The following is a 26546-nucleotide window of genomic DNA, read 5'->3' as shown; positions in this document are numbered from 1 at the left end:
TGTGGCAAGGGCCTGGGTATGTAGCGTGGTGTAGTAGTGAGTGTTGGAGTTTCTCTGCATGTTTGCAGCCAAGGAGGAATGCTGAATTAAAATTACTCCAAATTTAGCTCTGAGTTTTAAAATTGATTCCCTTTGGAAGGCAAATTTTTAGTGCAAGGGTGTTTTGGGAAGAGTGGGGAGCAAGGGTATAGCAGCAAATCTGTTGTAGAAAAGCAGCAGGGTGAAGGAAAGTGGTTCTGTTGGTCTTCAGGCTCTAGTTATGTATTTTTATAACTTCTTGGTGTTTTTATTATTTGCTACGAACCATCATTTAATAGCAGGGGAAAATCTTTCAAACTAACATTTCTTTGTTTAGTTTGTTTGTCCTCTCTGGAGAGCTCTCTCCCTATATGACAAAGCTCTGATGTTCTGAAGTTGGTTCCCCTAAGGCTCAGCTTTATTGAGAGAAGTGAAACATTTTAGGTGGTTCATTCATTCTTTCTGTGTCTCTTGTTATTTGAGCCCTTATGGTGTCCTTTGGTCATGTTTTTAAACTTATTTCTGCAACTAAGGCTGCCAGGAGCTTTATTTAATAATAGTTGAGGTCTCACGTTCATCTTTTTTCTTTGTGAGCTGCCATTTTATCTCAAGCATCAAATATTGTGAGAGTAAATTAAAAGGAGCGTTGTTGTCTTGTAATTTTGTGTTGCATGTTCTCTCTTTTACTGTGCAACTGAATATCATTTTATGAAGCTAAAGGACTTCCCTAAGACTATGAGCAGCTCAGACTTTGTTTCAAGTGCAAATACCACACCTTGATCCGGCTGAATAGCTCTTGTGTGTGGGTGGCTCTGCTGAAGTCATGGGAAGTGCATAGGTGGTTCCTGGCTTAGTTCCTCATCTTACAACCTTATTATAAAGTCCTGGATTGTTGTAGGCCATTGGAACATTATTCCCTGCCGTGGTGTGGTGCAAAAAATACTGAAAATGAAGCAGATCTTGCATCTGAAGTTGTATAGATGAGGATACTTGGAAAATTATTCTCTTAAGCCCCAAATCACAAACCTGCTGTGACTCTGCCCATGCTGAAAGACCTGTCTGTTGCTCATTTAGCCCATTTGTTGCTCATTTAGTGTTTAGCACAAAAGTGAATGCGTCTTTCCCAAGGTAGGAAGGGACCTAGAGGCCAAAGAAGACCTGTTGAACAAGTCTGCTTGTTGAACAAACTCAGGTTTAAATGGCAAAACTCTTTTTTTACTTGGGGAAGCATTTAAAGATACTGATTCATAGCATTGGGAATACTGCTTCATTGTTTTTAGTGTTTTTGAGGGGGAGGGGGCAAGAAGGTGGCAGAGAGGTCTGATCCAAAGGCAAGAGGCCTGGTTGGATCACATGCAAAGATGTTTCCTTTTCATTTTTAAAACTCAGCAGCTTTCATCTTCAGGTTGAAGGTCTTCTGTGCCCCTCCTTGATCTTTGCATCATGCCATGTGCCTTGTGGTTTCTTTGAGGCCAGGTCTCTCGTTCTTTCCCTCGCTGAGATTCTTGCCTTTCCATTCAAGTTCTCACTTGCCTGCTTTTATCAGTTGAAGGATCCAGAGCTATTTTGTACCGGTTTCTTTCCCAGCTATTTTTGTCCGTGTTTGTAGTTGATATTGTTTAAGATGAGGCTGACCATAGAACTGGGCAGTCGAACTCTCTCTAATAAACTAGGTGAGGTTATGCCACAACCAGTTCAGTTGACACTGCAATTAGCAAATGAATCTGTTGGCTATTTTTCCTTTCTTTAGGTGAGTTAAATGCCAGCCTCGTGCTGGGTCTCACGTACAATATATTTGTTCCTGTTTTCCTCTCCTGCTGCTGTTTCACTGCAGAGTGCTGCAGGCTAATCGTATCTGACGGGACTACTTCCTATTGCCTGAAAAATGTTTAATTTTACTACCTTGCTTTCTCTTTCCCAGTTTCTCTCGTTTTGATCTCTCAAATCCAGTCCCTTTGAGAAATCAGATACTATGAAATATGAAAATTGCTTGGGTAGTAATTGGAGAAATGGTGAGACTTATGAAGCCCATGGAGATAACACTTACATCTACTTATTCACATTATTTAATTTTTAATGGCAAATTTAATTAATGAAGCACAGGTCTTGTGGTTTCATGTGTGAATAAGTAACAGCAGGGAGCCGAAAGTCATGAGGTCTGTTTACAGGACAGAGAAAAAGGCTCCATTAAAAGCTGAACTTTTCATTATAGGAAGGAAAAAAATAGGTTTAATAGCATAGAAATTTAACCATTATGTCACAAGTAAACGAAAACGTTAATGACAATTTGCTGGCAAAATGCATTTTGAAGTGGTTGCTCTTCCATGATTTCTCAGTTTAAGTCTGTCTCCTAGGTCAAAGTTTGGAAAAGCAGAGTCTGTTTCTGTGGCTTTTTCAGTATGTGATATAAATTTGGGCATCAGAGATAAAACGCTTAAATATAGCACCTTGAAGGCCAGGCTCTAAAAACCTGCATAAGCCTTCCAATTAGCTGAGCTTCACACAACTTCAGTGATACAGGCAGCTGTTATCCCTCACTTGCAGATGGAAAATGGTGACTTGCCCAAGATTGCACAAGTGGCAGAACCACTAATAGAACTTGAGTTATATCTGTCCTTTCCTTTTTCTAACCACTGAACAATATGTGTCGTCTCATCATACGCAGGACCACAGCTGCATTTATGGGAAAATAAATGAAGAAGGGCAAGAATAGTATTCATATGAAATGACCAAATTTGGGAGAGAGATGAGATAGCAGCTAGAACTGGCCTGAAATGAATGCTGTCCTCGCTTTCAATACCATTTTGTCACTTTTTTTGATTGATTATTGCATATTTTCTGCATGTGCCTTTTCAGACTAAGGGCCTTGCAGATGAGCTTTGAGTGAGGCAATTGCAGTTATTTCAGTATAAAGTCCAGAGGCGTTGCCTAAAGCAGCTTTATCAGCAGTTCAGTGACACAAGACCTTGCAGCGAAGTCGCTGGGGGTGCGCAGCCATTCCCTTCTGCTGTTTGTGCTTGGGAGGCTTGTAAGTGCAGCCGAGGGGAGGAATTCATCCTCCGTGTTCAGCGGCTGAGCAGTTGTGAACTAAAACTCTTTCTGTGCAAGCTCAGGCGAATTTAATGCAAACCTCTTAAGCCCTGCAGCAAGACACTCCAGCCTGTGTTTGGCAGTGCCTTAACTGATACCTGATATGCCTCCCTGTGTTGTTAAAAGGGAAACAGGCTGCATAATTTTCTTTTAAAGAATAAGTAACATAAGTAGGAGCACTGAAATGTAAAATGGATTTTTCCAGTGCTAGCAGCCAATTTTGATACTTGCATGTCAGTAACTTACAAGATCCTTCACAGCAATTAATGAAAAAAAAAGAACAAAGCACAACCTACCTCAAAATAACTCGGTGCTGGGAACACCTTGTTTTTGTGGTTACATGGAGTACTCAAAGCTGACGGTTGGTTGTTAGCGACCTTTCCCCCTCTTTCCCTTCACAAAGGTGAAGCACGGAATGGTGGACGTGTTGTGGCCTTGATGCATTTTGCTGAAAAGAAAATCAGCTTTTAAACATTTTTTGTGTTCTTTGGAATGAATATGCCGTTTGTTGGAATTCATTATTAATTATGGAAGATAACTGTGGTGGGATAAGATCCAAGATGCCTTTAATTTTTAGAGCTGAGCATTATATTCTTTATTTCAGAATGCAGAGATCTACAAGCTGACATCGGAGCAGTACCAGGAGGCAGCCACCAAAGCAGAGGAGTGGATAAAGTGAGGAGCCATTTCTGTTCTTTTCAGCGGTTCCAGTTGCATTTTATGATGCTCTGTGTAGCCTCTGGGTATGCCCATAAACGGGGTGTGAAGTTACCTCCTGACAGGTATTTAGGGGGCTGAGTTAGTTGTCAGCTAGCATCCTCTTGTTCTGTGCCAAGCTTGACAGAATTTAGTATCAAGTTGATAAATCTTTCAAGGGAGAATGAGAGAGAAGACATGGACTTAGGAAATTCACATTAAGTAGGAATTTTTACCAGGGTTTTCAAAATGGCAGTGGAATGTGTTTAATCTGTTCAAACTTTGACCCAATGTATTTGACCTACACATTGCAGCATTGGGCTACTGCATGGGAGTAGGAAGAATGGCACCACTTCTAAAGTTTTCATTGTCCAGGGAAGAAAAAGGTAAACAGTCTAAACCTTAGCCCTGCAAATTTCAATCAAAATAGAGTTGTAATTATCATGAATGTTTTCTTAGATGGGCGCAATGCTTTTTCTGTCCTGGCCTTGGCGCAATTAGCTGACCTTTAATGTTGTCTTTTTGCCGTGACTTTAGTGTCTAAATTCCGTTTATATTTGCCAGTAGTGTTACATAGCTTATTGTTCCACATACACTAACAGCTGTCCAAGAAAAAATATTTTCTATAATTCTTTAATATTAATGAGTCCAAAGCAAATTACACTGTCAAGAGCAGCACTTGGATCTCAGTTGGGTAAACAGTTGGCCAACATGCAGTAAACTGGAGTAGCAACATATGTAGTCCAATTGGGTCCAGTCCAGACTGTATGATACTTAATTGCATAAATAGATAATATAGTAGTGATGAATATGTTAGTGGGGTGTGCAGTATATTGTGCTGTCTTTATTTAAAATTATGTTTGGCTGCCAAAGCATCACATAACCTGTTGTAATTTCAGATTTTTGTTTGGACAGTCAAGTAATAAGTTGCTAAAGAAGCCAAAACAAGGCAGCTAACACATTGAGTGCATTTTCATACAGTTTTCTGTAGTAGAATTCTAAATTCTGTTTTTAAATAAAACTTTAAAAATTCATGGGACATAAAGTTATGACAGTCTTTGATCAGTCTTTTCTTGGATTTGCTTCTGCAGATGTGTGATCAGTTCTTAGGAACACATGTAGCAATGATTTACCCTTGTGACTTTGTAAACGAAGAGATTGGGACCTTGGATTATGTTCTTTACTTGCTATTACAGACTGTAACTAACCTAATTTTTATAGTAGTCTTAAGTTTTTGGTTCTTGAGGTTTCAGTTTCATTTGATCTCTTCTATTTCTTGTGGAGGTGAAGACTGGTAATATAGGAAACTCAGGAATGCAACTATTTCTCATAAGTAGCTGAGACAAATGCAAATGCTAATGGCCTCTTTCTTTCAAGATTCAGAAAATGTGTTTATGGTCTCTTTGGGGTTCCTTCCCCTTTTGTTTGAGCCTTCATCATCTGCCAGTCCCTGGCTTCTGGCCTTATTGTACAATGTGTTTCTATTTGAAGGCCACATGAACTTGAGCTATTATAAAGGGGCCGATTCCTTAGGCTGTCAGGGAAACTTCCTTCGTACATTGGCATTCCTGTTTAATTGGTAGGACTTGAAGTCTGCGTGTTGTCAGGTCCTCTTGTTAGGCATTGTACATTCAAGTCTTTCTACAGCCTGTTTATGGTAATAAATCACAAAATCCTGTGACTTCAGTGGAAAGAAGAGTTTGTTCATCCTGTTTTCTGCTTTCGTATTAGATGTGCAAGCAGAGGAAGTGCTAAGATAGGTAAGACTGATTTATGCAGATCTAGTAGCTTGGTTGGCAGGAATAAACTGACACTCCAGCAAAATTACATGAACTAGAATATAGCCAAAGTATGAATGAAGTGCAGTTCTGCCTGTTTCCAGTGCTGGACTACGACAGCTCCTGTAATGAAAGGCAACTAGGAGTGGCACTTTCTCCAAATGCAGAGGAGAGAGTCTCCTTCCCTTAGTGTCTCTTCCCTAGCTTGTATCACCTCTGTTTCACTGACATCTTTGACCTGCCCCTGGCACTTGTGCCTTGTGAGACTAATCTACCCTGTATTTGTTGTCTTTTGCCATTGTGTATCAGCATAGCTGATGGAGGAAGAGCGGAACAGAGCTGGGACTGTTCCCACAGCAAATACCCTGTTTTTCAGAGTCCATGTTGAAGCAAAGATAAGAAATAATTGAAACAAAAAACCAGTGGTTTTGTGGCATTTATTGACTTCTGTAATTCCGTTACCAACATTTACAGCTCTGTGTAAGTGGTTAAGTGTTCCATGGAGTATTTCCTCTCCTTAGTGATTATCAAGCGTTGCAGCACTTAGGAATATTGTACAAGCTTTCCACCAGTGACCCTTCACAGCATGCCTGCAAGGTAGGCAGGTAAACCTTCCTGTCTCCCTTTGCATGGAAACAGAAGTGACGTGCTTAATACTGAGCTTTGTGTTAAATCACTGACACAGTCATTAGCTCTTGGTTTCTACTCCAAGGTAGGACACTAGCCTTGATGTCTGCTTGGTCTGACTTGTGCAGTGGACTTCATTCCTCATCTCTTCACCTGAACCCAGCCTGCGTTCCTCCTACCTCAGTGTCTCCTCCTTTGTTCTGGGCTCTGTCCAACCTGTTTCTTTCTCCCAGAAAGAAGATCCTAGCAACAAGAAACCACTGAGCATAGCTTTCAGCACCTTAAGCGACTTGCCCTTGTTGCTTACACGCTGTGGTGAATTGGACAGTTGCCACGGACATATTGTCTCAATGATGTTGTTGTAATTGGTCCATTATTATTTTTCTCTTTTGTTAACTAACAGAATTAAAGTCTGGAGACCTAGAACTTTTTTCCTCTTTTCCTTCCCTGTTTAACAAACTGTGCACATCAGTAACCACCCACAAAGGAAGCAGCGTGTAAATAAAAAGCCAGTGCTCCCCGCCCTTCACTTCGTTCCACATCCTTTTCTCAGTGTTCATAGAGCCATGACTCAGACTGGGTTTAGAGAAGACAACTTGCTAATCTCCTCCCTGCTACAGAGAATAAAATGGCATTTCATTCCAAGCTCTATTAATGCGCTCGCTCTGGGGATAAAGCAGCACTCCCAAAAGGCAGTGGCCAAATTTTTTCTCTATTGCGTTGTCTTTGTCTTCTTTTGAGTGTTACATTTAGATTAGCTTCTGAGGATTAAATGTTATTACAGTCCCTGAATCTGTTAAGGGAAAGGAAAGAAACATCAGTAAAGAGGTTACGGCTTAGTGCAGGCACTCTAGATTTATTCTCAAAATGCTGGGTTTATTTTTTAAAATTTGATTTGTTTTCTTTTGTGGAGGTTGTCTTATAACATTTTTATTTTATTTTTGTAGTTGTTACATTTGGATGCAAGAATTGGCGTGGGGGGGTGTGACTCTAAAAGGTAAAGCTGCAGGAGTGGGGTGAGGGGATTAGGAAACTGTTAAAAGATAAAATTGTTCTGAAGCTGAGTTTCCCTCTTGAGATCTCCTTATAGTTTGCAGAACTGTTTCTGAAGCTGCTTACCGATAGCTGTGTTGCTTTGCATGTTGTGCTGAGGGGACTGCATATGCTTTGCACTGTCATCAAGGAGTGCATAAAGAACGTCAGTCTCTTATCCTGATAGAGATCAGCCTTGAATCCAAGGCAGCTTTCCAATGGAGAAACTGCCAAAGAGATTTACTCCATATGGAACTTAATATCTAAGAGTTCCATTTAATGGTCCTAAGATCTTTAAACTTAATGGACATAAGTATTTAAGGTGATTACGTTAGAGAAACTGGCACATAGGAAGCATCCTCTTGGGCTGAACGTGGAGTAGAGAACCAGGCTGACTCAGTGGGGGGTAGGGGGGGGTAAGCTCGTAGATGGACTGTCTGCTGGGAACGGGGATTTATGATTTGCTTTCAGTATTTGTGGAGACGAAGTTTTTATTGAATTGCGCAAAATTTTATGAGGCTGATGACCCCTCAAGATGGCAACACTAACTGGAACCTAGAGGATCTGACTTTTTTGCTTTTTTTTTTCTTGTTTGTGTAGATCTGGAAAGTTTATAAGATAGTTATGTGGTGATACCTGAGTTTATTAATCTTGAAATCTACTACGAGGCTTCAGGTATTTCAACAGAGGACTGTGCCCAGGAGTTAAGCTTTGAAATAGACATGAAGCCTGAGAAGAAGAAGGGTAAAGACATCAGTTTAAAAAAAAAAAAAAAGAAAAAAAAAGAAGAAAAAAAAAATTGCTCTGGGATTTTTCCTATCATTAGATTAGATAAATGATTAATTTAGTGTTGAAATTAAGAGCCTCTGCAATAGGGACTTAAGAGTTTTCAGGAATAAAAGACTGATTACTGCTGGGAGCTCATCCCCAGCCTTATCTCAATATAGTCTTTTTGTGCCCTGCAGTGATGATACCTTCACATAAAATGGTTTTGCTCCATCCCAGTCCTGTTCTTCCCTCAGTGCTTAGTTTGTGTTTGTTGGTCTTACTTCTGTCTGTGCTGAGTCTGTTTCACGTAATCTTTATTTAAAGAGATGAGTCATTAGTCAAAGCTTTGCTGTTCCTCATGTTTCTGCTTTTAGTAGGAAATTGAAATACTGCTGTAAGACTAGAAGGCATGAGTTTCCCCCAAGTTATTTCAAAAGGGGATAAAAGAGTAGATGGGTCAGTTTTGACTTTGTGGCATTAATTTTACATGTTGTGAATTCTACTGAAAGAAAAGCTTTCCGATCCTTTTCAGTTCTGCTTCACAGAGACTTTCACTCATTTACATTGACATGTAAACATTTTTCTTTACAAATTCTGGAAGGTCTGTTGTTAAGCAAGTTTTGTCAGTGCATTGGTTTCCAAGCAAGGTATGTTTCCCTACTGCTTTAGGAATGTGGTATGTGATAATAGAAGTCAAATGTGTAGCAGATTTGTGTAAATGTTCCATTTGGGCCAGATTATTCTTTCTGAACTGAATTTTAAATCTTGAAAATTTATTAGATTATATACTTTATCCAAGCTGTCAAATCTTTCTGAAGTCCAGTTCTTGGAGATTACTAAGATGCTGGGTCTAAATAAAACTTTCCTTTTGCCCAGTTAGTAAAATGATTTTCTAATCTAGTGTTCACAGTATCATCTGTATTCTCATGCATGGTGAGGGATGACTAATAAATCAGTCCAATGAACTGAGATTGCAGTTCTGTTAGTGCTGAAAAACTGGTGTAAAATATTAATGTATCTTTGCAAAATTGCAAGAGCATTTCTTCAAAGGTACGTTGGTAGAACTTGGGAATTTATAAAATAAGACCTGAAGAGCGAAGACTGGAATAGCAAAGGAAGAGGTGCCAGAGACTCCATGTAGTCTATTTGGGATGTTTCTATTGCTATCGATTTTTACATGGAAAGCACTCGTATTCTGTAGTAATGTTGTCATTATAAAACCCTTAGATCAGGGTTTGTTGGCAGGCCAAATCCAGATGGTTTTCAAAAGCATGGATATTTGTGCAGCTGTTAAACCTCAGAAATACTTTGTACATCAGAGTACGTGAAATATTTCAATTCAAAGCTCTTTATCATGGAGAATGCAGTGAAAATAGAAGCAGATCTCTGCCCTCAGATCGGGAATTACGTATTCCACTGTGTACCATGGTGGAAGCAAGGTTTCTCTGGGTTTTGTAGTATTTTATTATGTATTTAGATGTAGTGAGAGGTCCACACCAATGTCCAGTACTACTTATGCCTTTGGTTCCCCCCTCCCCTTGGCTTGAGTTGGGAAATGTATCATGAATATTAATTAATGACCCAGCTCAGCTTATTCACGCTACGTTTTTCTGCCTCTGTCTTCCAGCGTGTGTGTTGTATAGTGTGCTGGTGGTAGTGGCATGGGGTTGATTTGTAGAGAATTGAGGTTAAAGTTGTCTGGGGAAGCTTTCAAAAGAGAATGGTGAATTTAAGATGTCAGAAGCAATAATGCCTGAGAAACCACTTGTTACCAGTGAATTAATGACTTGTTTGCTAATTAGCAGCCTAAGGCAAAGTTGAGGTAACACTCCTAACAATCTGGTCATTAATTCAGTAGCAACTGATTTCAAGGGCAATGTTGCTATTTTGAACAGTAATTGTATTCCTGATTCTGGATTATATGTGTGGTGCAAAACGTCTTTACTGTTGAGTCAGGGTCTCCTCCTGGAGCGATGGAGGTATGATAAGAGAGACCAAAAGCAAGTACCAGTGGGGGAAATTTGAGGAGAGAAATAGTTTGTTGTGTAGTTCAGAGCTTCTACATCTCCACCTTCTGAGGAGGTAAGGACTGTAGCAGGATGGCTGAGACACCTTCCATCATGGTGATCTGTCTGCACAGAGGAGGTTGGTGGTGTTTGTTGTTGGCTGATGAGAGACTGAGATTTTTTCCTCCCTTATGAAGGGAGAGAAAAACCATCTCTGCCATCAGACCAGGCTTTGATAACTTACTTTATTATATGTCTATATGGTGTGATGTTGATAGTTCATGAAGTTACGCTGGTAAAATAGGTTTCTAGGCTATGGGTTCCCATCAGCTTTTGGAGTCTCAAGGTCAGGTGATACTCAGCCTATTGTGAGAGGACCTTGCTCGGGATGGTTCTTCCTATCCTCTTCTTTTCCTTGTTAGTCCAGGAAGTGTCTCTTGCCTGCCTGTCTGGGACATACACATACCACACCAATGACAATCGTAATTAATTTGGCCCCAAAAAGTGGCATTTAGAAGACGGGAGCACTTGCTTGTTCAGGGATGACTATTGTTTCTTTGGAGAGAACTTCTCAGCATTGTGCAGTGAGTGCTACTAGCAGTATGATGGAGCAACCTCAGGTAGGCATGGCTCTCATTAATTCACCTGAGACGTTTCATGTGCTCTGCTCTAAACATACACCCATGTATCTAAATTATTTTCTACAAGGATTTTTTTTTTCAATTCTGTGGGGGCTTCTTGAAATTATAATATGTATTTAAAGAAAAAAAAATCCCAGTGTCCCCCCCAAAACAGATTGCAAGGCTTTGTGTATGTTCTTTGAAAGCACCATTATTGATGGTCTCTGGGGGATGAGTAGCTGCTTAATGGAGATCTTGCTGAGTCAGTACTCAGCAAATTGCACAGCATGGTAAAAGGGGGCACTGTGGTTTTGAAGATTAGAGCATGTGGGCAGAAGCAAGGAGATTTTTTTTTTAATAAGGTGAATGTTTAGCTTCAGATCCCACCTGAACTTTAATGCTGGCAGCTTCATTCTCCTCTCAAAATTTTTTTCTGCATCCTTAGCGGGATATGCCACTCTGTCAATGCAGGGCATACCAACGGACTCATGCTTTTGTCCTTCACTGATATCCCTTTGTGTAGTCTGGTGTAAACTGTAGGGACCTACTACAGTGCTTAGTGGCATTTTAGAAAAGTAACTGTTGTTCAAATGAGTGGTCAGAGTTTTCTTCTAAAAAGAACATTTTGTTAGCAGTATGACATCATTACAAGACCATTTCACGTAGGAAAAATTTACTGAACCTGTGTGTCCCTCATGCCTTGTGGTTATATGAAATCAGCACATCACATCTGCAGTTACTTTATTTAGAATACTTTTTTGGGAATGGTTTAATAGACCAACAAAGAATATGGGCCCAGCATTCTCCCAGCAGGCAGTTCCCCAGTTAACCCTGAGACATTATAGCATTATGACAGCCCATGTATTCTTAGGGCCAGTGCTGCATGCATTCACTAAGCTGCATGCATTCCCTTCTTGACCTGAGATCTTAACCAGTTTTTAGATGTTGATTGTTATCTGAAGAAAGAAAATCCCTATTCGGGTCACTTGTTGGGCTGTGTGTTGTTTTCAGATTCAGTTATTGCTTGCTATATTGCTTTTCTGCCTTGTGGGAGCTGAGCCAGCTTCCTTTCTGATTCAGAGAACTCCTTCCAGCAAGATTCTGACTCATTCCTGCTTGGCTTCCAGAGACCGTTTTGTTGCTAACTTTAGGCTCTTCATCTTTGCTAGTCAACTTTTAGTAGCTTGGCATCTTTGGAAAAAATGGTGCATGGCTTTGTGGGCAGGAGATCCAGTTCTGTTAACTTCTGTATCTCTTGGCAAGTGAAGGAAGAGGCAGTAGTTTTCCTTTCATCTTCCAAACTGGCAGTTTCTCATAACTCAGTATTCTACCATCATAATCAGTAAAGAATTTACATCCAAATGTACATTGGAAATATCCACTTGTGGGGAAAAGTCTCTCATTATTCCAAACCACTTGCCATCTGCCATGCAGAATGCTGATAGGGATGATTAGTTATTGCGTTTGCAGGTTCAGTAGGATAGGGATCATTTAATTTTATGTAGTTTTGCGCAGTATCTTGGGTATTGCTACCCAGCCCACCACTAAAACCCCAGTACCTGCAGCTTATGGGGTGCCAAGGAAGCCAGTTAAATTTGGTTGAAACTGCACCTGGCAAAGAACAATGAAGTATAAATTGAAGTCTTTTAGAATGACCCACTGGTCAAATGGGAAATGACTGCTTGTGTGTGAGGATAAACTGTGTGGGAAGACAGGAGAGTTAGGAGAGTTTGTGATACGCTGGAGTAAGTAAGAAATTGAGCTGGAACCAGCATCGGATGGGTCACACAATCTCTTTGCATCAATTTCATCACTGAAATGGAGAGATTGTTGTTGGATTTCTGAAATTAGAGGTTGTTATAGAGAACAGCTAAATTTTAGTTATTTTCCACTCCAATCTGTATGTTTTAGAGCTTGGGTGTTTTGGTTTTTTTTTGGTTTTTTGTTTTTTTGTTTGATGAACAAAATGTGGTTGGGTCAGGCTGTTTTCACTGAATATAGTACAGTGACACAGCAAGTTGCTGACACTTGAGATTTGGACATTTGTGTTAGCTTTTGTTCTCAGTGATAGAATCTAATTACTTACACAGGAGAAGATTTCAGAACAGCTTCTGCGTGTCTGTGATCGAAAGGAAAGGAGGTATCTGTCCTGGAAAGCACAAGGGTGCATGGAGTTGCACGCATTGCAGTAGGGAATTGTGTGGCAGCTTCAAACAAGCTGTCAAAACAGAAATGGAGTACTGGAGTGACAAATTTTGTAGGATCACAGAGTCATCCAGAAACTTGTAGTACTTTATAAATATGCATTCATTAGGCACTTCCATGGACAGGGTAGGGAAAAGAGAAACAGGTGACCCATTATTGAAATGCAGCTGTCAAGAGGGAGAAAGAGAGGGGAAATACTGCAGCTGTGCAGTAGCGCGCTGCAGACAAACAGTGTGACAAGGCATATGGGAAGGATTTAGAAAGACAGGAATACAACTGCTTCAGCTGAGATTCGGAGGTAGTGACCCTATTCTCATGAAAATTGTCATGAGCTTTCACCTTTTCTTTTAGTACATCTCCTACTCTACACAGTGTTGTTTCTACAAGCTTTGTATTCCATCCAGATCAGTGGCAAAGCCTGATGAGCAGTGTTTTGAATACATGAGGCTGATCAGAAAGGTTTCCTTCCTGATCACATTAGTTGATCCTCATGAGGCATGCAGTTTGTTTACACTGTGCTAGGTTACGTAGCTTAAATATTACTGAGTTTTTAGTAGACGCTTGGATAATCTATTAAGTGTCTTCTATCACTTACTTCTTTTGCCAAACAGCTGCAACATGATTCTTCCCTCTTTCATTCAAGCAATGTCATCAAGCTGACATGCAGGATTGGGGAATCCCATAGGTTGTAGTAAGGCCACAGTGTTTGCTTTGTGATAGTGCAGCCTCCTGCAGCCTGTGCTGAAATTTAGCTTTCCTGGCTGTTAGTTCTGTGCTGATGAGTTTGTTATATGTGAATGAAATGCTTCAATTGTGTTTAATTTTCTGCTGTAAATGTCAAGGATGCAATAATGAGAGAGGATGGAACCTTTCTATGTGCTGTGTATTGTATCTGTCTGGGGTTATTTTTCTGACATGTTAAAGAGAAGCCATCAGAGCCAACTGCTACCCAAGGGAGAAAGCAGTTTTACAGGTCAGTTAACCACTTACTGTTTTTTATATGTGTACAGTACAGCATGGCAGCACACTACATTCGTGTGACCAAAGCATCACTGGGTTCAGTCTGAAATGCATGTAAGGTACTCTGAATTTATAAACATGCTAACCAACTATATGACACCTCTCTGATTCCTTCCTGACATGCAGAAACTGCTGCTGTGTGCCCTGGCTTTTGCTCACAGTGCTGCCCATGCACCTCCTTGCTGACCTCCGAGGCTCTCTGCACTGTGGTGACAGTGGTGACTAATGTGGTTTGCTCAAGTTAGCTCAGACACTGGTATTAGTCAAATAGCGCAGCAGAAAGCAGCTAATTCAGTTGTTGGGTTCTGCAGCCCACAGGCAATTCCAGGTTGCTGCCCCATTTAGGTTGCTGCTTGCAGCTGTGTACTGGAGCTAGCCGCTCAAAACTGGCTTCTGTGAGGGACCTTGTGTGTCTTTGTTTTTCACTTTCTGAGCAGAGGTATCAAAATGTCTAGATTTAGCTACCATCAGTCTCTAGCATGAGTTTTTTCTCAGTTTGAATGGTTTCCCAGAGTAAAAGGTAAAAAGAGGATCTCGCTCTTAACTCCATCTGGAATTGCTGTTCTAGCCAGTAAAGCTGAGTGGTGGTGTGGTGCTCACTGTGGAGTTACTGATTTTGCACTAGTCTAAAGAGCTGCCAAGTCCTAAAGCCATTAAAGTTCTATCTCCGCTTGGCTAGTCTGATTTTTTTTTTTTTTTTTTTTTTCAGCTGGGTGGAAGGACTAGCAAATATATACACATCTTCCAGCTTTCCCTTTCTTTCTAATACTGAGTCCATAATTCTTCTTCCAAAAAGGGAATCTGTCAGCAGCAACTAGCTAGTAGCCATTGTGCTGTGTTTGAAACCTGTTGTCTATGGGGTCTGTATCCTGATGATACTGCCTTAATTGCTTCTTGCAGTAAGTTTGTGTGTTTGCCTTTGGAAGCTGTGTTGCTTCTTGATTAATTGATGGACGTTTAGAACAGCACTCTTCCTACTATTGCAGAGCTTATGATGGAAGTTCTTGAAGAACCTTGCTTTAACCTCCAGACACTTAGCACTTCTTCATGGGGTTTATATCCATGTAGAAATGAATTTGCCAAGACAAATGAATGCAGTTATTGACTGGAGCAGCCATTACCTGCTGCTATTGAACAGTTAGGAGAGGGTTAAGAAGAAAACCTCTTCTGAGCCACTAGATTGGCCCTGACTAAGATGAATGTCTAATTCACTCCCAGCATCCTTACTGCTGCCAGTAATAAAAAGCTTGCTTCACATATTCACCCCACTGCAGACGTTTCTCTTAAATTAAATATCAAGAGGACATATAATAGCACGATTCCACGCCAAGCCAATATTATCAGATTGATGTCAGCAGTGATAATAGAAGAAGGATAAGTTGATGAGATTTCATTTATTAAATAAAGTAAAGGGAATATGCAGTGATAGGATTTGGTAGCTCTCAGTGTGTCAAAATGCAGCAAGATCGTGCTCATTCTGTCTTACCTCAAGGGATAGCAGAGAAGGATGCCCTTTGTTTCATTTTAAGAAAACCTCTCCCTTCTTTTTCAGACAAAGACCTGATTTAGATCCCTCCATGGGAGGGGAAGAGGAAGATCTGAAATCATGAATTTCATGTGTGTGTAGCATTCCTTCCTATTGAACAGTGGTGAGGCAAAGGTTTCTTTCCCCACTATGATGGAGGAGGCACTGCTAATGAGTTTTATTTCTAGAGTCATCCTTTCCTTTTTCCCACCTGTCATCTTTTCTCCTTTCCTCTTCCTTTAAACAGATGAAAGCATGGGTTATTGGTTTAATCTTTCATATTCTGTGTCCTGCATTTATTTCTGAGGTATTGTCAGAGCTCATCTGCCGTACTTCCCTGTCTGCAGGTATTGTCCTAGCCCCTCCCAGCCCAACCTTTATCTCTTGCCTTTTTCCTAGCTGCTATAAATGAGTCTCTTACATTTGTTTTGGTAATAGCGGTAACAGTTGCAATGTGTTTTATTTTAGACAGAGGCTAATTGTCTGCCTTATTTGGTGGTGGCATATTATGCTTAAAACTAGAAGAAAGGTCAAAGCATACTAGTCTTCTGCTCTTTATGTATTCAAACCTCATCCCTTCTCCACCATGTTCCTTCTCCCTTGTTGTTTAAGAAATAATAATAAAAACCCTCAAACAATGAAGTGTTTACCAAGAGCAGTGTAGTGGAGTGTCCAGAAGATTAATTTTTCTAAAGGTTAGTTAATGACAACAGCCTTGAGCTGGACTGAGGTTGAAGGGAGATAGTTCACAAAGGTGCACCTCCTTCAGAAGTCAGTGTCTCATTCCTCTCAACAGAGAGGTTTGTAGTTAGGCGCTGCCTCTCTCCATCACGTTTCTCATGCTTAATTCCTTTTCTCTTCAGTTATGCGCAAGTGAAGCCAGACAACTGTAAGGTGCAACTGGTGTATAGGGCTGTAGTTCCCCTTTGTGCAGAAATGTTGCAACCTGAACTTAAGAGACTTAATGTGACCAGGAGTGGCATCCCTTTGAGTCAGATAGGACAGGAGTATGATTGCTGTGCTAGGAGGAAAGATCCTCAAGCAGTTGTTCACCAGAGCAGTTCGGATACCCCTTCTCGGTCCAGATGGGTACCAGAACTAGTCTGCTGGACGTGGGTGACTTGTGTCTTCCTGGACTCTGCAGGCTATGCTTCCTTTTGGTGAGCTCACGTTTACTTCTTGTCCCTTCGTTTCATGGATTGCACTGCATGGTGGGGCACAGAGACTAGCTTCTCGCTCCAAAGTGAATTGTCATTCTCAGTGGGATTTAACTGTTTCTGCTGAATTTCCAGTTCACTTGTGAATGCACTAGAATATTGATTTGTGTAATTTGTATTGATAATTACCTTAACCAACTTTGCATTATGTTGATTAATTTCTCTAAATCTATTTTGAGAAGCTGGTGCAATTGATGCGTAACCACAGTTTGAGATTTTATTTTGAAGAAATAAAGGAGAATATTCTTGTTATGATTCTGGGTACCTGGTACCCAGTAAATCCTCTGTGTCGTGGGAAGTGGCATGTATGAATGCTGATTCAGGTACTCGCTGGGCAATGCATGCCATTCGGTGCTGGTTGGTCCCTTGCCTCTGGTAGGCTTTAGGCAGCAACGCTCACTCCGTGGCTTTGCGCTCACTGCTGCGTGGCTTTTAAATAGCCCTTTGTGCTGTGGGCTGAGCACCAAGGGGTCTCCTAAAAAAGAGGGCCATAGACTGCACTACTGTCTGAGCCCACAGATAAGTCCTAACTTGATAGTTACTCTAGGCAATGAAGACTGATGCTGTAGGAGGGACAGGCAAAAAAGTGCGATTCTTATAGCTCTCCATGCTGACAATGGCAAGCTCAAGCATTCTTCTAAATATTTCTGAGATGTTTGTACCATATTGTTCAGTTCAGATGAATACAGACTGTTCTGTGGCATGCTGTACCTTTTTGCTCCTCCAGCTCTCTGCATGAAGATTACAAAATGCCCTTCAGTTTAACGTGACTGAGTTTAAAAAAACTAATTTTAAAAGTCTTAGCTGCTTCAATGAAGTGAGGGATTTGGTGGTATTTCCTGACCTGGTATTGTTTGGTATCGTTTCCACAGTTTCACTGATTTGATTAGAGTGACATTAAAGTTAGTGACAAAGCAAAATGCCAACATTATGAGTTTCTGAAGCTCTCCCTGGGTTCTTTTCTATTCAAAAATTTGAAGATTTTTTTAGAATGTGGATTTTTAGAGGCTTTAAAGGTGATTTGATATAGAACATAGAAATTAGAAATGCACACTAGCCTCTAGGGACCATGCATGGAACAAGTTTATTCTAAAAGCTGTAAGATTAGCGAAGAGGTAGAAAAAGAAGTCTGCATAGTATTTTTGGTGGTTTCTGATGCAAATGTCATTGTTCTAGAGTGTGGCTGTCATACTGTTACCGATAAATTCTTAGTCTGTCCATGTATGTTGGCAGTAAGACTGAGGACTGAAGAAGTATCATTTGGTGTATGTCTCAGCCTAACTATTTTGAGGGAGCAACCAGGTTGCTGATATGGAAAGGGCACGATTTCTTTTTTTTCTTCTTCTCCTTTTGGCCCTTCCACTTGCCTTCCTGAGCACCTTATAAAAATGAGCATGATTTGGAAACTCATATCTGAGCTCTCGAAAGGCTTTTTAGAAGATCTTGGTTTAAGATTTCATGTTTCTTAGAAATCTGTTCCACCTGAGAGAATGAGATGTGCCCAGGAACAGGTCATGCTTTCTGTTTGCCTCACTATGAAGCCCTGTTGCTGAATGAATGCCTGTTGTTACTGTGGAAATGAATACCTCATAGCATGGCGTAACGCTTGTAGCATCAAACGCTTTGGTAGGAAGAGGTGCATTTGATATTTGGGCACAGATCTGTCACAGCATATTGGGGCAGAAAATGAAAGGAATTAAATGGATCTGTGGTTTAGGAAGCAGCATGTGGGGCTTGCTACACCTAAGCATATGTTCGCTTGTTCTCTGGTAAAACGTACCATGGCAATTGTGCTGCAAATTCCTGCAATTTGCATCTGCCTGTCTGTGCAGCTGATGACACTGTTGTTACTGTGTTTGTGCCATGGTTGCTGGTATTGTTTTACAACGACCTTCCCCTTTATTGGTACTGTTGCTGATGATGTGCCATATGTACACATGCACATTAGAGTATAAGAACATCATCCCTAATTGTTCTTGGGTAGCTGTCAATGCTGTTTACGGGGTATGAGTACTAATTGCTTCAGAAATACAGAGAAACAGATATCTGGTCTTGCTATTATTCCACTTTTTCTAATCACTAGGAGAATTGCAGTGCTTCCAACCATGTTGGATTTTTTTTTTTTTTTTTTTTTTTTTTTGGTTTAAATAGATGAGAATTCAATAGATCGAGGCAGCTTATTCAACAAGTCCGTTCAGTTCCTTGTCAGACTGTTACAGATCTAGCTCAGGCCCAGCCGGGATTCCTGAGTTCTGCCAAAGATTTCCGATGTGAGCTGGGGAAATCACTGAACCTCTTGGAATTGATTTTTTTTTTTTTTTTTTTTTTTTTCCTCCTGACTGCACAGGAGAGATGATGTTTTATCTAAGGGTAAAACAGCGTTCCACACCAACCTAGAAAGAACGTGTTCCTTCTTTCTGCTAAGTACCCTGGATTTTTTAGCTGAAAGACACTGTTGGTCATTTGATCCACTTTGGTGATTGCTGCTCCCACCACTTTCTTTATTACGGCTAGATGACTTCAACACAAGATTAATATGTGTGTCACTGGTGAAGTGGTAGTAAGTGGGTGAAAACTCCTCTTCACATATCTTTCTGTGCTTGTTTTCCCTGCAGGAGGAGGAACACTGATCCTGTCTGTGCAAGCCTGCAGTCTGAAATTCTGAAGTGCTACCAAGAAAACAAACGTGAAGTGCTCAAATGCTCAGACCTGGCTAAGGAGTATCAGCGCTGCGTTAGTGCAGCTCAGAAGGTAACAAAAGCTTCCCTCTTGTACTTGTTGGCTTTCATGTCTTGTTCTGCATGGTGTTTTCTTTGGAGAAGTATTTGTGAGAGCTGTGGTATCTGTTAGTCAAATTGCAGTGTTCATAGGAGACAGTTTTTCTTTGGGATCCATTTTCCCCCATTCATTTCACATTTCCCAGTTCCACTGTGGTATATGTCCCAGCTTCACTCTTGTCAGGGGGTCCTGTTATACTGAGCTGCCACCAAAACAGTAGCACCAATTCTTCTAGGTTTCAAAGTCAAGTTTTTCTGCCTTGGATGCTGTATTTTGCATCCAAGGCAGTAGGCAAATCCGTTTTGCGGAGGTCGGCTACATTTTGAATGGGCTCTAAACATCCTCCCATTGTGGGACTTCACAGTTGAAGATCTTGCTTCGTTCTGTTGCTGCATGAGGAAAGCTTCTTTACATGGCAAAGCTGCTGCCTGTTAAGAAAATTGCACACTCCTAAAAACTGTTCATCTTGTATGGGGGGCCAGCAAGCCTTATGGTTCTTCCTTCTGAGATGCAGAGCCCAAGTAGCTTCTGTTGATGCCTTAGGACAGTGGCTGCTCAGTACCTTGGAAGAATTTCTGGCTATTGAAACAAGTGAAGGGGAAAGGAAAAATGAAATATTTGGACATTATGACTAGGATATGGTCTTGGGAAAAGTGGTAAGACATAAGCTGGTGCTTGGGATGTTTGGAGTGTAAAGGATGCTGTTCCCCACATGAAAATACAGTAGGTCAGGTGTCCCTCAAGGGCAGGCTTTTCTTTCTTTTTTTTTATTGGTGGGGAGTAAAAAATTCTCCAAAAGGTGCTGAGACTATAGTGAGGTGGATTTGGGAAACAGGATGGAGCCTTCTGGAATAGAAAACTGAGACCCCTCTCATGGAATTACTAATGCAAAGGGTGGGAGAGAGGTGGAGATTTCATAGAAGCAGTCTTTCTGTGTCGCATTAGCATTGTGAGGGGAAGCTGTATGCCTGATTTAAGTATAACATGAAACAAGCTGCCAGCCGGCTCCCAGAAGAAGCCCAACAGAAGGAGATGGGAAAATTGTCAGGATATATTAGACCAAATGTGTTGCTAGTCCTAGTGGAATTTTTTTTTTCCTTCCTGTTTACAAAGAAGGTCTTTGTATGTCTGCAAATCAGCAAGGTTAAAGCTGCCAGGGAAAGGGCTTTTCTCTGATATCTTTAAAGTCCCCAGCTCCCAAAACGTGTGGTTTCTTTTTCTTTCTCAGCTTTAAAGTAAAGTGGTGCCTGTGCTGCTGCTGCACAATCCGTGCCCTCTGTTGCTGTGCGCAGAGCATTGGTGCAGCTATTGCCAGCCTCTGTTACCTGATGCTTCCTTCTTGCCTCCTGTAAATCAGGCTTGTAGCCTTTTCAGTGGAGTATATCTTTAGCAAATGCATTTACCAATACATCTTTATTGCATGCAGTGCGGGTGGAATGTGATTACCAAAGAAGACAGATTGCATTAAACTTCAGCATATTTGCAAGCTGTGGCTCCAACCCGCCTGAGAAAGGGGCTGGGATGCTGCCAGCCCTGAGCCCCAGCCCAACATTATTAAAGAGTAAATTGGAAGCTAAATGACTGGTAACAGCAGAGGGCAGTGAAAGATCCTATTAGCTTGGAGCTTTTTTGGGTTTGTGTGGTGGTGGGTTTTTTGGTAGGTTTTCTTTATAAACCAAAACCTGGGGGCAGTCTTGGTTCCCAGAGTGTTCAGTGAACTTCAGAAATTTTTTTTCCCTGCTGTTATAGAAACTTCCTGGAAGGAGCAGTTCATAGGACATTAATTGGTTATAGATGATGACAATGTGGCAGAAAATCTATGCTATGTTTTAAGAAGGGGCAAGAGAGACTAAGGAATAGGTAACTAAACCTTGCAGCTAGATATAGGAGCTAGAGGGTTCTGCAAGTACTAATTCAAATAAAACTTGTGTAAGGCAGCATATCTTCTGTAGTTTCCTTTGTCCTAGGACAGCTCAAGCCCTGACAATTTTCCTCACTGCTCTCACTGGGTTCTCTGACTCTTGCGATATATGTAGTGATCACAAGCTGTTGTCATTTTTTTATGAAGGATTAAAACTCCCTCCTCCCTTCCCCTTTTAAGCTGTTATTTTTCTTTAAGTTTAAATTAGCATCTTCTACCAAATGGCTTTGTCTCACGCATTCCTCATTCAGGAAATTCAGGTTGGAGAAATGTGGGAAAGAGCGGCCAGATTCTCTTGATTTCTTTTTTTTTTTTAAAACACAATTTGTTTTCCAGTACAGGAGGTTGTAATCAAAGCTGGATGTGTGACTTCAGCTCACTTGCATGCTGGTGATTTGTTCTTCTGCTTTTTACTAAGGGTTTTATAAGGCTTGCTGAATATTCTTTAATGAAGCATCTGGTTCTCTGCAAGTTCCTTTTGATGGCTGGTAAAAATGTCTCCAGGGCATGGTATACATTAGACTCAGAGAAAGCAAGCTCTAGATTTCTAGACTGAAAATTACATCTTACAGTGGATGAGAATAATTCTTTGCATTTTCCCCCTTACTGTGTTGGTTTGAGACCGTTTCTTTGGGCACCCATTTCCCTTTGCCTATTGCTGTGCGCATCTCTGAGCTGGGAGCACCCTCGGTTACTTCTGCCTGGTAATCATTTAATGAGTTTTGAAATGTATTTTCTACTCATTTCCTGTACAGGCCCGATTACTGGAACAGGTTACTATTGCAGCACATGGTAGGGCTATAACTAATGTTACCTGTTTTGTGTATTTTCTGGCCATCGGGGCATTTTTTATAGTCAAGGGAGAGAAATAGGCACCACTGGAGCATGGCACATCTGATCCTAAAACAGTCATCTGAAACAGGTCAGCTGAATTGCCATCCACAAGTGAGTATTTCTCTCTGCCCCTCGGGAGGTACATCCCAGACCATGAACTCCAATATTAATGCCTGTGGTGGGATGTTCACAGAGTTATGGGAGCAGCATCGTGCTCTGATTGTCTGCCTTTGTAGCTAGTGTGCTTTCAACTTGCCCTGCCTAACCTGCTAACTAATTTTGCCGTTTATACTATCTTGAATGTTAAGTTTTGGTAGGATTGCCACTGGCTCGCTGCAGCAGCATCAGCCCACTTAGGCTCTGGGTTGCTTGGTATATCCTGTGCTTTGCTTATGTGGAAGCTCTCTGAGCTTAGAGTATGCTACTGTAATGTCTCCTGTTTAATTTAGAAGTGTTTTATCTTTTCTGGTGGTCTGTTTTCATGGCTCTGCAGAACTTCAGCTACAGCATAAAAATCGCTGGCTTTAAATCTAATAAAAGCAGGGATAATGGGACAGCTGTGGGAGGGGCAGTTCCCATTGTGTCTTTTAAAATTGCCTGTAGCTTATTGACCGCAAGTTTCACCAAGAGCTACTGCTGCCGTTAGATAATGAGAATTGAAAATTGCTGCTGCTGTTTCCCCAAGGTTTTATCTCGTGCCAGTGAGAAGAGGGTGTGGAAGGAAAAGGAGAGTGGGCAGTGGAAATCTGCGTAATTTCTTACTTTGAGTCCAGATGGAAGGGAAAAACAAATGACTTTTTTTTCTTTTTAAAGTCTGAGTCCTATTAGTGAATTGCTTCCCTCCCCCTGGAAATACGCACTCACATGCAAGCTTTTCAGAATATTTGTGACCCGTTCTGCTTCCCTTACGTCCTGTTCACACCCAGTAGGCAAATCTGAATTTCCATCAAATTTTAGTTGGTTAATTTGTTATGTAATTGGTGGTTATGCCAGAGAATCTCTGACCAGCAGCCACTTGAAAAATGCAGCCTCTGGTGACCATTTATTAATGTGACTTGAGATTTCAAACAGAACCTGCTTCTTGCAACTGTGTGCAGAAAAATGTCTGTTCATGAAGAGTGTTATCCCTTTCTTTCCAAGTGTTTTCTTACTGGCTCTAGGTGCCTGCCTTTCACAGGAGGACCAAGGTGAAAGTTTTGTGATGTAGCTCCTGACCAAACCAAGCTATAAAGAACTGCATACTCGGACACATGTATTCCCTTGTCAGTAGGAGCTGTGTACATTGAGCTAGGAGCCATTAATAATTCTGCGCCTTTTCTCTATTCTGTGTCCAGCTTCTCACGAGTCTTCTACTCATAACAAAGGTAAACCTACTTCTGTCAAGGCTTTAGGGCTTGTCTATGTAAGGAAATTGCAATGCAATAAACTGATGAGTAAGTTTATAGCATGGCAACTTCTCTGTATATGAACCTTCTGGGTTTGTAATGGAAGTGCAGGGAAAATTCACACTTGTTTACTGTGATTCACTCTGCTATACGAACAAACCCTTGTGAAACACTGATTGACTGGATTCCAGCAGAGGTAGACTTTTAACATAACCTTGAGTCGACTGCATCTCCTTTGCCCTTAACTGTAATAGAGGAGTGTGATCAATTTGCTGTGCCTAATTTTCCAAGTGATCCCTGTTGAAGCCCAGTTCCTATTTGGCACACACAGCAAAGCATTGCAACTCTGCTGGAAGTTTGTCTCTAATCTGTGGGCAGTGACCTAGATTGCTGAGGAGATGCTGCAGGTAGTTGTTAAGTGTCCCATACTGATGGAGCAGCTTCGCTCAAGCATTTTGGATCCTTCTGAAGCATGGCCTGCTGGGAGCTGTAGTTTCCCCAACCTGAATCTCTCTGTGCTTGAGACAAACAGCTTTGGGATGCATTGGATGCCACAGACTGCACTGCAGGTATCTGCTCATTCTGAATCTTTTGTTAAAGAGTTGTTTCTATTCTGATGGGTTGCAAAATGCTTCATAGATTGTGTAATTGGGGTAGAGAGTAGCAGTCAGTGTGTGTGGCTGGGGGAAGAAAGTTTGGGTCAGCCTTACTGAGGTCCATATCTGCACTTGAGAAATGCCAGGATTTCTCCTCCCCTGGGATTCTGCAGAGGTAGATCTTAGCTGTTGAACTCCCATCGAGGAGATATAAATATATCACACAGTATGCTACTTGAGATGCAGTATATCTGACTTGGAAAGCTTTAGGGTTGTTTGAGCTTTCTGAAATTCAGCTTTGTAGTTTCAGATAAATCTGTGTGTTTCATATATGGAGGATGATATGTCCAGCCATCCTCAGCCAGGTATAAGCCTGCCCTGCCTTTTGCTGGTCGATCCTTGCTCAAAGCAAACATATCTGTAAAGCATTTCTTGCTTTCTCTGTAAAGTCAATTCTATTTTTTGAATCTCTCTCTTCCAACCTTTATTTGTGCAAATGCTGTGGTGATAACACTATCGGAGGAGTTTATGACTCAATAAATGGCCCCCACAGGGGAGTCGGTGGAGAGGACACAAGCTGCAGGCAGCTGCTGTTTGTTTAGTTTAAACACAGAGGAGAGCAGTAGTGGATTAACTGTACCCAAGCATACCCTGGCCCATTATTTGCAAAGGTGAAAAGGATCCATATTTTGCTTCTAATTATAAAGGATGGAAACAGTTACTGCTTTGATTTTTCAGGCAGCAGTTCTTGGTTTTGGTGAGTCTTGGGTCTACACACACTACTTCATATCGTCAAGAATTCATCAGTGGATAAACTAAAAATACAGAGCTGTCTGAAAGGATGTAAACTGCCATCTTAATATGATGCATGTCCCAGAGTAAAATTCTGGCCTACTTAAAATGGAAATGGCTGCTGCCTCTACCTGGTATTTACAAAACCAGAGGCCTAAGTTCTTTATTTGCTTTCTGTCTCAGCACTTCATGAACCCCTGATGTTCCCCACAGCCTGGTGTGTCGTCGGCACTTATTGACAGACGTGAACAAGTACCTTTGTCTGCTGTTTGCAGTCCACATAAAGCCCAAAAGTGGCACCTCCTGGAGTTTGTAATTTTTGAAGAAAACAAGAGCATAAATAAGCTTAAAACTTTTCTTCTCACTTGTCTGTGCTTCAAGGCTTCTCTTCCAGAGATACTTAGTCCATACCCTGCATCATCTTTTCCTCTCAAGTTCTTATTTTTGTTGCCTGGTCTGGAAGGAGGGCTTCTGACCCTATTTCTCTTTACAAAAATGATCTGTTGTCTAACAGTTCAACGCATAGTCCATGTGCATTTGTTTGGTTTTCTGATTTTTGTTTGCTTGGGTTTTTTGACACTGTAACAGTGAGGCAGAATTGCCTTTGGGTCTAATTTCTTGCTTAATGGTTCTGGTGTCAGATATACTTACAGTTAAAGTTAATCTAAATATACATGTTTCACAGATGGTTTTGAAGGCAACTTGGTTAAAAGAGGGAAAGAAGATAGAACACCATTGCAGTTTCTGAAGTTGAACTATTTGGTATTTTGTTACTACTAAACTGTGGTCTGTGCTACAGTTCTTATTTTAAAACTTTGTTTGCCTAAACCTGTTTAAAAGCAGTCTAAAAACTTTTCTGTAATAAAAATACTTTAAGAGCTGGCCAGTCAGGAGTGAGAAGTCATAGCTGACTTGATGCTGTGGTGTTGCCCTTGAGTGGGTGAATCTGAAAATAACGATTTGAAGTTGGGTATCAAAATTTCAAGCAAAGCAGGGCCAAGCACTATCAGGAAAGGAATGTGTTTCTCTTTATTGTCTTTTTCCTCTCTTCTCAAAAACTATTTCTGTTTCAGCTTGAATTAATGGGACCTACATGAATCTACTGTATCTAGCAGATTTCTCTAGTTCTGTGCTCTCTGTATGGTGTGTTAGGCAATGTTTTCCTGAGAACTGTAGCCTGTATTTAGTTGGGCTTATCTAGTATGGGAAATAGTTTCTTGGGGTTGAGAGAGTGTTGTGATATATCATGCTGTTTTAATGCCAGATTTTTTCACAAAAGATTTGTAGCATGGTGTTGGCAAGTTGGAAGTGGAAATTCTTACTCAGATTAATTCCGGGAGACTGATGACCAAGCAGTCTTGGACAGAAAAAAGTTGATTTCCAATTTTTAAACTATGTATTTTGCTGCTGAAGTTAGATTGAAACAGATCCACAAAAATTGCTGTCGATAGCAACTGCTGGTTAGAAGCACAAGGTCAGTGGTCAAATGCCTTCAGACTCCCAAGAAGTTCCAAAATAGCCCTGACTTCCATAACTTCCGTACTAATGTTAGATCCATTCTCTGACAACTTGGCTATAACTTGGGAAATTATATCAGTGATGCCAAAGTCTTCGTGACAAACTGAGGAAACCAAAGAT

General features: G+C 41.0%; 1 protein-coding gene across 2 annotated transcripts in view; it reads left to right on the top strand.

Moving 5' to 3' along the window:
* The window catches only part of CHCHD6 (coiled-coil-helix-coiled-coil-helix domain containing 6), a 111362-nt gene that overhangs the window by 54904 nt on the left and 29912 nt on the right, over window positions 1-26546 (top strand). For both annotated transcript variants that reach the window (XM_086470029.1, XM_086470030.1), the window contains exons 6-7: window positions 3713-3783; window positions 19218-19353. In XM_086470029.1, coding sequence (XP_086326155.1) covers window positions 3713-3783; window positions 19218-19353 — 207 coding nt within the window. The remainder of the gene's footprint in view (window positions 1-3712; window positions 3784-19217; window positions 19354-26546) is intronic.

Source organism: Leptosomus discolor, chromosome 9 (assembly GCF_034619465.1).
Source record: "Leptosomus discolor isolate bLepDis1 chromosome 9, bLepDis1.hap2, whole genome shotgun sequence".
NCBI lineage: Eukaryota > Metazoa > Chordata > Aves > Leptosomiformes > Leptosomidae > Leptosomus > Leptosomus discolor.
Note: the sequence above shows the minus strand (reverse complement) of the source record. Positions and strands in the feature narration are given on the sequence as shown.